General features: G+C 43.4%; 1 protein-coding gene across 8 annotated transcripts in view; it reads left to right on the top strand.

Annotated features, from left to right (window-relative positions):
* The window catches only part of scaper (S-phase cyclin A-associated protein in the ER), a 95,352-nt gene that overhangs the window by 42,027 nt on the left and 41,229 nt on the right, over nucleotides 1-12,096 (top strand). For all 8 annotated transcript variants that reach the window (XM_072671041.1, XM_072671030.1, XM_072670995.1 and 5 more), the window contains 2 exons: nucleotides 4,964-5,029; nucleotides 5,350-5,476. In XM_072671041.1, coding sequence (XP_072527142.1) covers nucleotides 4,964-5,029; nucleotides 5,350-5,476 — 193 coding nt within the window. The remainder of the gene's footprint in view (nucleotides 1-4,963; nucleotides 5,030-5,349; nucleotides 5,477-12,096) is intronic.

Here is a 12,096-nt window from a genome sequence, read left to right as displayed (position 1 = left end):
AGCTAACTGAGGCTCAAATCACATGTTTAGAGGATAAAGCCGTAAACCTGAGAGCGAATGGTCTTTTTTCGTGGAGTTTTTTCGTTTGTTTTCAGGCATGTTAAGTAGACTGGGTTGTCCAGGCTTGCTTGCTTCCCCTTCCGTTAGAATTAGCTAAACTCACAACCACAGTGGGCCTGTTTTTTCTTCCCTTTTCTGTCACACCTGTTTTCAGTGTGACCTCACCAATCAGTGAGCTCAGAGAGTGCCCTGACCCTGTGGCTCTCTCCTTAATCCTAGTGAATGAATATGAATTTTGGCAATTTTTTAGATAAACACAGAGCAGAATTCTGACACCTCAGACATAGTCATTTAAAAAATTTGGTCCCCAAATGCAGGATACAGTGTTACTCTGATAGGATTGGACAGGCTTGACTTTAGGCATATGTTATCTGTCAAATTTGGTTCAACTATGTACAGTGTATAGTTTTTGGATTAAATCAGCTTAAGGGTAAGAGTGACCATTTTTATCCTTGAATATTTGCCTTTTAAAACAAACAGTAATCTGTAAAACCTTCCTCATCCATCTTGGTCAATTATATTCAGTATAATTTATTTTTAAGTTTCAAACATATCAAATATATGAAAAATATATAATGTATAATAGATTTGGGGAAAAAATACATTTGAAAATAATGTCAAGTGATTTTGAAAATATATAGCTTTTCAAATATAGCTTGCAACTTATATGAAATGAGCTGTACCTTGTCTGGTTAATTTAGAAAATTATCTTTTTGTTTTAGGCAAACAATAACTTAACTAATTAACTAATTTGGGATATTTGAGTGACTGTCAATTGTATTCCACTTTCTCTTTAAACAGAATCTCCCCAGTTCAGGTCTCCTAATAAGCTCTTGGAGGAGGGCCTAAATTTTAGCCTTCTTTTTCAGCTGTAAATACTTTTTATTCAGTGACTGTTATCAATTCTTCAGTATAACTTCTATATGGTCTACTCACTGAACACTTCATCAGGAACACATGTACACCTACATGCATACATGCAATTATCTAATCAGCCACTGTGTGTGTTCAGATTAGCCATTAGAATAGGGGAAAATTTGATCTCTGTTATCATGGCTTGAGTGTTGGTGCCAGACGGGCTGGTTTGAGTTGTATTATAACTGCTGATCTGCTTTTGGCGCAACAGTCTAGACTTTACTGAAAATGGTGTAATAAAAAAAATAAAACATCCAGTGAATGGCAGTTCTCTGGACATTAACACCATTGTTGATGAGAGAGCTCAACAGAGAATTGCCTGACTTGTTAAAGCTGACAGAAAGGCTGCAGTAACTCAAATGAGCAAAAAAAGCGTCTCTGAATGCACAACCTCTTAAAACTTGAGACGAACTGGCTACAACGGCAGACGTGACGGGTTAGACTTGCGTCAGCCAAGCACAGAAAGCTGAGGCTGCAGTGGGTACAGACTTATCAAAATGGAGCAGTTGAAGATGTGGCCTGGTCTGATGAATCTCGATTTCTGCTGAAGCACAGATGGTAGGGTTAGAATTGAGTGTCAACAACACGAATCCATGGACCCAACCTGCCTTGCGTGAATGCTACCATGCATCTCTAAATGGCCACAGTTTACCTATGATGATACACCAGCTCTGAATCCACCAGAACACCTTTGCAGAGAGATATTTGGATATAAATGCTCCTGAAAAATCTGCAGGAATTGCGCAATGCAGTCTTGTCAACATTGACGAGAATCCATTGCGGAATCCATGCCATGAAAGATTGAGGCTGTTTTGAGAGCAAAATGAGGCTAAACTTTCTAAGAAAGTGCTCAATGACTGGAATATGCGTCAAGAACCATTGATTAGTCTTTAGAGTTGAGGGGGTTGAAATAAGTATCCTGAACTGGTGAACGGTGCTCCATGGAGCTGGAGCTGAGAAAGTGACAGGCCTGAGCCCACTCTGCTCGCTATCACTCGCTGCCTTGAGCTCCAAAGCGCAGAGATGGAGAGAGAACAGGCACTGCCGCTCGTAAATCACTGCCGCCCGTGGCCCAGCCAGCCGAGGTTAGCGGCTCCACCGCTGGGTGGAAATGAGGCGTTTTATAGGAGCACCGGGTGGCGTTTGGAAAAAGTCAAGAGAGCTTTTCACAGCCCTCCCAGGTCGCCCTGTCCCCTGTTGTCATCGTTAAGCCACGGTCAGGCTGGGGAAGAAGCCAGTGCAATTTCCAACACATGACTTATATATTATATTGCCAAATATATTGCCATTGAGTTGCCATTTTTTTCCTTTTCACATACCACCATATGTGGTTTTAATTACCGCAAAAGTAGCATGTCCGAGGGTCTGTGGGATCGGCCCTCTCTTGTGTATGATGTTTGGCCCGGTGTGTTGCTTGTCTTTTCCCCAGGCTTAGGAACAGAGTGCTCAGTGTTTGGGTCTACCTCAGAGAGAAGGGCTGCAAATACAAAGGACCTCCTGTTCAGTACATGCGGTGTGAACTGCTCTCACCTCACATGGTTCTCCAAGAAACGTTCTTCTTTTAGAGGGGGAGTGGACCGCAGCTGAATTGAAAGAGGGAAAGGAGCATGTGATGGGTGCCCATGAAGAAGTCTGTAGGGACTAGGCACAGTGGAAATCACAAGCCCCCAAAAGCCCCTTCATTTTGTTCCCCCACATGCTTGGAACAACGAAGACTGCCTGTGAGCTGCTCTTTTAATTCAGGTCTCCAGGATATAGTTTCATTAATGCAGTTCTAAACGGGGCCGGGTCCCTGTACCTTTCTGTACATATTCCACAAGATCCAGGCTTAATTCCTCATTCATCAGCAATGAAGCTGCATGACTGGATGATTTGAAGGCCTCTCCAGCCCAATATTACATATTGCCCCAACGCCTGGCCAAATGTTACAAGGAGTGCCAAACACTCGGGTTCTCTTTGCACCTTTTAAAACGGATACAGTGTATTTGTTTTTTTATCCGTCCAGAGGCATGGACGTTTTAATGGTCCGAGCTAAGGGGGCTGCTATCTCCGTCCAGCATGGGCAGAGGTGAATGGCGGGGCAAGATCATGATGAATTGATTATTAGTTCTGCATTGTAGCTGTGTAGCATTCCCCTCCCCCTTATGCTGATTACTAATATTTATAACCCCCTGGCTCATTTAACGGGTCCTGCCGCCGCGCTTGATTGATGGCCCAGCGATTGCTCCCCGTTTAACCTGTGCAGGCGTAAAGCTGTCAGAGATGAATATTGTAATATGGAGGATGACGAAGGGGCCAGGTATAGTTCAAGCCTTCCCTGAAAGCTCCGCTGCATTCTTTATGCAGGCCTCTCCCAGATTGTGGTAAATAATGCAGAGAAATGCGCAGTGGGCTTTAGTCTTCTCACTGTGCGGCTGGGTGGTCCAGGTAGTAAGCAAGCACGCACACAGGGAGATTAACGCTCTGTGACCTAGGCTGCTGTTACCAGGAAGTCTCACTTTGCTGCTTCCAAAATGTATAATTTTCACTGTTCTGCACTAGAAACACCAGGTTTAAGCATGCAGTCTGCAGTTGGTATGCAATAACTTGTCGGCTGATGGCTTTCATTGCTTGTAAGCCAAATTAGCTCAGATGCAAAACTACAAGTAAATTCGAGGCAAGGGGCAAAATAGCCTAAATTAGATTTTTCCTTTAAGCTTTAAAGAGTGCCAGCAGATTTACCTTTCCAGTGTAAATCCACAAGGAATCTCTACTTAAACAATTCCTCTATTTTCCTCGGTTACTGTTGTAGATTTCCAATCATAAAGTCTCAGACTCATAACTTCTGGAACTTCATTTAGGGATTTTTTTTTTTTTTGCGCTTGTAAGTGTTCTGAGCTAAGACTTAACACTCAGGTGAGATTAAGTGCTAGATATGCCTCTGTGGTCTCTCTCTCTCCCAGCTTTCCTGTCCTCTAGTGACGTGTTATCAAATTCACATGCAGTTCATACAGTGTTCAGGCTGATTTATTCCCCTCTTAAACATCAGCACTAAGGCTTTTTAATCCTCCTTGAACCAACATCTGCTGAAGGCATTTGATCTCTGTCCAGTTCTTTTACCCTGCTCCCTTCACTGGCCGGTAATTAGATACTCAGTGTATCATTTATTACTCAGAATTGGTTTATTAGAATTGGTAAATGTACTTAATTAATACATTGAGAACAGATGTGTATTTGTGTACCGCTTGGACCATGTTAGTGAATTGCATTGTCTTCCTTTTCATTTGAAGATGTCTGGGGAAAGCCTATTTCGAGGTTGCATTACAGTGGCGGGCCCAATGGAAATACTTTTTAATCCAGCGCTGGATTAAAAACGGTCTCAAAACTGTCTGGAAAGTCAGACCTTAAAATAAAGTGATATTAAAGTTAAAAGTAGACCTGGCTTTCTGGGAACGTTCAGCTTTCAGTTCGGCCTTCCGGAAAGTGCCAGAGTTTATCAGCTGCAGGCCATCTATCCCTCAGCTGGTTTGTCAGGAACTGATCGATCAGTCTTATCGGCGAGACGTGGGATGGACAGGAATCTGTTCTGGTGGTGGACCACACCACTGGCTTAGGCCCGACTCATGGCCTGACTTGTGGTCGATTGATGTTTCCCCTCAGGCGAGAGAGTTACTGGAGTGACAGGCTAGCTACACAATAGTGTGTACCAACTGCCTTAACATTTAAATGAAGGGTGCATAGCTGTTTATTTCTTCATGCATTGAAGATTAGATTAGAATTGTCTGAAATGCCTTGTCTAAGGGAGAAAACATGACTTTAGTTTTTTGTGAAACTTTTGGGAGCAGTTGACAGGCTAAATAAACAGTGTGAGACACAGATTGGCCTCCTGACCTTTTCTTTGTTCTAGCTGTCATCTTTATCTCCTCATGTCCTCAGACTGACAGGTAGATCACTCTATCTCTCTTTCTCATTTGCTCTTTCATGGACTGTTTGTCTCCTTGCTTTTTAGGGCTAAGGAGTATGAGGCCTCTATGGAGGCCAAGATGCAGGTTCCAGATTCGCCTTACAAAGCAAAGTAAGCTCCCAGTTTTAATGACCGTACACCCACACCTAAGCTGAATCTGTATCTGTTTAGCTTCTCTGAAATGTTATTATTTAAATCCTCATGCCCTCTCACACACACTTGCACTACTAAAAGCTGAATGTGCCTCACTCAGAATGTGTTAATGAGTTAATGATAAATTTTAGTTTAATGGCTGAATCATCTCCAACCATATGTTTGAAGTTATGACATCTTAAGGGTTCTCTCTTTTTGTCTGTGTGTGTGTCTGTGTCTGTGTCTGTGTGTGTGTGTGTGTGTCTGTGTATGCATGCATGATTTGCCTGTCTGTGTAGGCTGCAGCGTCTGGTGAAGGACTTGGGGAAGCAGCTGCAGGGACAGGACAGTGGCCAGTGGGCCAACAACAAAGTGTCTGGCTTGGACAGAACCCTAGGCGAAATCTCTCGCATTCTGGAGAAGCAGGTAAGATATTTTAGGGGTGTAATGATTTATGTAAAATGTCCCAAATATGGGAAAAATGTGTAAGAATGGTGTTTATGTTCCTTTCTTCTCAGTGTCTCTTATTTGGTATCTAAACTAAACATACAGGTTCGTCCTATCAGAGTAAAGTGTGTGGGGGGGGGGGAGGTGGGGCATATGGTATACACACACGTGACTCATGTTGCTCATACAGATGGGCTTTATTTTTTTTATTTTTTCGGGAGTCATTTTGTTAGTAAGCTGACTGACCTAGGGAACGTTTCTTCTTCATATAGTACCTGAACTATATTGCTATGTAGTATGTCAATGTAACAAGCTTTGGTCACACTGTTAATTAGTTTAAATTAGTTTAAATTAGTTTATTTATAGATCTATAGTCACGGATGTATAACTAATATAAATAATGTCTAAATAAGATGTAGAAATATGTATTTTCACCCCGTACACAGAAGCCACGTAGCATAGCATAGTAAATAGCTTTGTTTTTAAAACTGTAACGAGCATTTGTGATTTTTCCCAGATGTTGTTTCTGTCCTCTCAGTGTAGTGTGCGGTAAACTAGCCGAAGAGACTATGGCTGAGCTAGAGATTTGGTTAGGTTAGCTTTTAGCCTAGCACCTCCCTTATATCTGCTGGAATCAATGACTTCTCCATGCACACATCTCTACTGTGTCTGCTAACATTATGTTTATACTTTTTGCCTGTGTGTCTATATTCTCCTAAGTTGTCATTTCTGTTTAGCCTTGAAAGACTTCTGCTAGTGGATGGATGTAAACAGTTTTGTGATCTGAACTGATCTGGTTGTTAAAGACTGTAAGATCGGAAGCATTTAAATGTTCCACATGTAGAGTAATGTCTGAAGTGTGTAGTATCTTGGTGTCTATAGTTCTGTATCTACTCTGAGATGGGCTCGTCTAGTTCTGTGGTACAATAATCAGGGGTGTGTGTCTTGCTGACAGTTCAACTGGTGTGCCTCAGTGCCATATTGTTCCAAAGTAAGTGTGTGTGTGTTTGGGGGGGGGGGGGGATTTGGGGGGGGTGGGGGGTGGGTTGGATTTGAGGGGGAGATAAGCCTCCTGGCTGCTCTGTGTGCAGACTCCCCTGAACCACATGGCTTTGGCTGAAGTCCTCCCTGTCTCACAGTCTGTGTGGAGTATCGCGTTCCCTCCCCAACTCTTTGCCCTCGGTTATTTGGTAACGAGGGCCAGATTAGTTGCGTGTTTTCATTGCGGCAGATGTTATTAATCGAGGAGCTACCCGTTCATTAGGCAGCCAAACATGTTTCCAGTGTTTGCCTGGCCTCTCGAGCCTGCTGGTGTACATTGCGGCTTTGTACAATAACATGTTGGTTTTGTCAAAGTAAATTTAATCCGAATGCCTGAAATGAATAAAGACGGAGAAGCGTTTGAAGATGTGTTCTTTGGCTCTGTGTGATGTGTGTCACACGGTGCCAGCGATGGCACCTTGCCTTCTGCTACAAACTACCTTGCAACCCTGATTTGTCTTTTTTTTTTCTTTTTCTTTTTCTTTTTTTTTTCTTTTTTTTTTTTTTTTAAAGATGTATTTATATATATGTGATCAACTCTGTGCAGATCTCTGCCGCTCTTCTTTTTTGCCTCTGTCATTTCTGTTGCAAATGCTGTAGATCAGGTACGTTTCTGTATTTATTCCAAGACTTCCTAAATTGCCTGTCAGCAACGAGAGTATTTTACCGCACTTCATGTGCATTAATGTGTAATGTTTGCGAAAGGCATTACTTCATATTGTCCTTTCAACAGCTAAGGCCTTAAAATTTGTGTTTCCTGTGAGTGTGTTGATCAATATTTGGATGGATGGATGGGTGACATCTGTCACTTAATTATGAAGGAAGAAATAAACAATGCTTGCAAGTGGCCTGCTGTAATACACTTATCAAACAGGCGTGCGTGGGTGTGTGTGTGTGTGTGGGTGTGTGTGTGTGTGTGTGCGCGCGTTTGTGTGAGTGTGGGCGGGAGGATGGGCTGTTGATGGTGTCCCTGCACTAGCTGGGAGGGGAGACTGGATGTTAATGGATGAAGGGATTTCTCTAGGGAGAAAAGCAGGAGGGGCAACTGGCAGCACTGCTTGGTAAAGCAGAGCTAATGGGAGGGTGTGCGTGTGTATGTGTGGTGGTAGTGGTGGTGGTGGATAGGGGAGGTGGCTGAGAGTTGTTGGAAGCCATACTAAACCAGAGAACTTGAGTAGAGGCCCCACTTGGCTTGGGGTACTTTCTAAATAAATATGTTGATATGCCATCTGTATACATTTCCAAATTGCAGGATTACTCATGGTGTAATATGGAATGGAAAGTAGCCTGTGATATTCTTTACCTTTAAGGTTGTAGCGTAGAGGCAAAAAAACATCAGGGCAAAACTCTGGCAAAGAATAGCACTTCTTATACAATATGTGCTTGACCAACAAATCTTGTTTATGCTTTTATTTGTATTTATGTATTTACTTACTTGCTTATTTTGGAGGGAGGGGGGGTGTAGAGGGTTACCTCTTTGCACAGCTCCTATAAAAATCAAACTTGTGCAGTCTCTTCCTGATGGTAGATACATGTAGTCTGCTCTTGGGCTGAACTTGACCTGGTCATGTTGGCAGTTAACAATGGACAGCTGATTAATTTTTTTTCTGAATTTATTTTAAATCCCTTTAGACTGATGCATCTTAAACCTTTGTTCTGTTGGATCATGATATGGTGATACCACTCACTTCAACAATCAACTAAATATCTGAGGTTTGAATAAGACTGGCTCCTCCAGAATCCTCTCTAATGTTCTGCACCTGATTCTAATATTAGATATTTTAAGTAGTAATAAATGTGGGGATGTCCTTTCACAAGAAAATGGAGGCAAAAAGACATTTTACTAATTATTTGAAGTCATTTTCTTCTGTTTTAATTGTGTAGTTATCACCTCTATCTCTTAATATTGTTAAAATGAAGATCAAATGTCCATTGGTTTTAATGTTTGTTTATTTAAACAGTATTTTTTCACACGGCTCCATGTTCGCTAGCATTTTCAAATCTCACCGTCATTTTGTCCAAAGCTTTTCAGATGCCCTCTTGAGTACAAATGTTTTCTCTCATGCTATCCCAGAGGCCCTGTGGTCTCTCCCATACCGACTGGTTCTGGAGTTTTCCGCAGAGACCTGCCTTTGAAGACTCCTCTGTTGCTGTTTTCCTAAGTCAGCGGAATAGTGAAGTGCTTGTGGAAATGTCAGTTCTTCAAGCTTTTTTTTGGGCTCTAGTGGGGGATAGGAGTCTCCGAGCGTAATATCTGGACTTCATTTGAGTTGTCCGTCAAAGTACGGATTCCTCCAGCGTCAGCTGAGCCAGCGTGCTGCCCAGGCCCAAGCTGGGGCTGGACGTGTGTGTGTGTGTGTGTGTGTGTGAACCAGCCTGCTCTGGCACTTCCTTCTCTAATCCCTGGACAAAGTCAAATAAATATCCGTCTCCAACGGCATGGACGTCTGCCCTCCACCCCTGCGCTGTAGCTCACTTTAAGTCACAAGCGTTTAGATAATTTGACCTAACAAGCATCTCTCATGTCATGGACTCACCTACAGATTTGTTTTTTTCTCCGTCACCATATCTGATTCAGTCTCCACTTTCGCTCCTAATTCCTTGAACAACCCTCACATTGCCTCCCCCCTTCCCTCCCACCCCCAACAGCACTGCCTCAGCTTGGCTGTGGTCTCCGACCCCTGTCCGCCTCTCCCTCTGAGGCTGCTAATGGTTTATTTTGCGTCAAACCAGGTTTCTTTTCGTCTTGCGGAAAAGTGACTGATCGATTTTTTTTTTTTTTTTGAGGGATGGCTGGGTGGTGTTATTTTAAGACTATTCTGGAGAGGTCCATATTCTTTCGGTGTTCCACCCTTTACCTTTGCTGAATGAGCTCACGTATTTACATTCTGCCAACGAGTGTTTGTCACTGCTTTCAAATAAAGGGCCAGTGGAGACGAACTGCGTTTATGACACTTCGGGGACTGTCAGGAACACAGTGGAGGCGCTGGGCTGCAGAGTGCAGCCACTATTTACATTTTCATTTGCCAGCTGTCAGGGCCTGGCTCCCCTTGGTGGCCAACTGGTGGCTCGATGTACCTGATCAAGAGGCCCCGGCCTGGAGGAAAGGGCGCCAGGGAGGCCTCGCCATGCCCTGCTCCTCAGAGCCCGTGATGGATGACCTTCGGGTAGAAAGGGCCTGATCTGCAGTTGACCGAATCGGAAAACCTCAGTGGAATTCAAGGGTGTGTGCACGCTATGGCACTCCATGTCAATAAGGCGTGAAACCCTTTGAAAGTAAAGACTGTTGCTGATAGATTTTTGACACAGCCAAGTGCCATTGTTATGATCAGTGCTGATCTGTTTTATTGAGCAAGTTGGTGGAGTGCTCTCTAATGGCCACTAGGAGGCAAGTTTCTATTAGAAATATTTGATAAATATTACTTTTGGAATTCTTCATTCTCACCCCCCTCTCTCATTTTATTGATTTTGGAATTGAGGCTTTTAAATGACCAAATCCTGCTGAATCAAATTCCTGAAATATTTGTACCTCAACAGGAACAGCAAGCGCTCGAGGTGTGATTTGTAAGTCAGCAGTGTATGCTGGGTAGGAGGTCTTTCTTTATCCGTCCTGAATGGCAGGCAGAGCCGAGAGGGATTAGGCCTCAAGAAAGCCAGTGGACACAGTTATGACATTCTTTCACTGTGTGCTGTCAGTAAGATAATTTTCCGACCATAATTCCAGGCTAATTCTTTTGTTCCACTTGGCTGGGGTTGTACGTGTAAGTGTGTCGTGGATTCTTGTTTCCCCTCAGGTGTGTGTTTGAATCAGGAGATAAGCATTTTAAAAACAAGAAAGTCATGATTGATAGAAATGCCTTTGGACGCCATCTCCTCTTTTACAGAATGTGTAGTCTGGATGTTTCCGATATTAAGCAAGAGCTGGCACATCAACTCCATCAAGGAAAGGCTTTGGTGGTAGGTTAACACTTTCTGCGTGCAGTATTTAGCTTGCCAGTTTATATTGTGGCAGTCTACTTGAAGGTTTTGTATGTACTGTGGTTAGTTTGCAACCTGTAACAGAATCTAACAGGAAAGTACAAACAGTACAACTTGCTAAGAGATTTCCTCTGCATGAAGAACACTATCATGTGGTTGCTGTGGTTCCTTTGATTTTGTGCCTCACTTGTCACTAATGAATGGTGGTCCTTTCTGTTACATAAACCCAGCTCCATACTGTTTCTCATTTGAAATGAACTGCCACAAATCATCCTGTTCTGTATACTTAACTCCGTGCCATTAAGCCCTGTAAACATACAAACTTTTACTCTGTTGACTGCAGGGCTCTTATTGTGGTTTACAACTTGTTCCCTTTCTCTCTGATTCCAAAGTAGGCCTCTGCACTAAATGGGGACTTTTGTTTACTTTCTTTGCGTATTTCAATATTTCTGTTTGAGGTTCAAACATTGTGTGTGTGTGTGTGTGTGTGTGTGTGTCTGCCCCTCTCATTCATATGTAGCACTCTCTGTAAAAAGTTTTTGTTTATTGCTTGCTCAAAGACGGATGGGCCAGAGATGCAGCCTTGGTGGACCTCTCCATCAATGAACTTTCAGCCAGTTGTTCTCCATCTGTTGTTGCAGAGAGGGGGATGCAACATTTGGGGAGTTCTCCCCTCCCTTCTTCTTTATGGAGCCTAATTAGTGTGACGCCTCAGTCCCACCCGGCCATTTAGACCCCGGCACCTCTGTCTTGACCAGGGTAACAAGCAGCTGCCTGGCCCTCTGATTAGCCTGGGCTAAAGTGGACACCCAGGATAATAATTGGATAAGGTTTCCAGGCGGTATAATTCAGGTTCCTCTCTCCCATCCCTCCACCATCCTCCCCTTTCCTTTTGCCCTCTCATCTGTCTTCAGGTCTTTTGTCCGAGGCCTCTGTTTGAGAAACAGAGCCTCTCGTCCTATTATTCTGTCATTGGACTGTCTGGCAGGGACGGGTGAGCCAGAGTTAGATCAGACAGCACTTCTTCGCAGCATACACTGAGGGATCATGGCTCTGTACATCACTCATGAGCCCTGTTTACAGCTCACTGCGTGAGGTGTGCTCATATTACACTCCAGCTGTGCTTCATGCTGTTGTACAGTTTGATGACCTGAGTTATGACTGTATACGGAATTCATGTGTCAAAAGATTATTTTGTTAAATATATAAACAATCCTGTTTTATAGGAGTTTAATCCCTGGTAATGCCACAGCCACCCGTAACCAATAGCCCCCCCTTACAAGCCCCCTCCCATCACTCAGCACAAAGCTACCCACATAGACATTTGTTAGCTGGTCTAACAGGTCTGGTGGTTAGTGTTCTCCTCCAAGCGTGTCCAGTGATGTAGCATCAGGAAATGTTTGGAAAGATGCAGTGCTGCTCCCAGCTCAGCAGTATTGTGTGTAGTAGTAAAAAGTTTAGCTTGTGGGTGGAAATGGCACAGAAATAAGGCGTTGCTTTATGCTTGGACCAAAAAGTAATGCTAACACCTCATCCCTGTTCCGCAGCACGCCAGCCGTAAATAAACACAGTGATGTGGC

The sequence above is a fragment of the Salminus brasiliensis genome, chromosome 2, assembly GCF_030463535.1.
Source record: "Salminus brasiliensis chromosome 2, fSalBra1.hap2, whole genome shotgun sequence".
NCBI lineage: Eukaryota > Metazoa > Chordata > Actinopteri > Characiformes > Bryconidae > Salminus > Salminus brasiliensis.
This window is presented reverse-complemented; position numbering and strand designations above follow the sequence as displayed.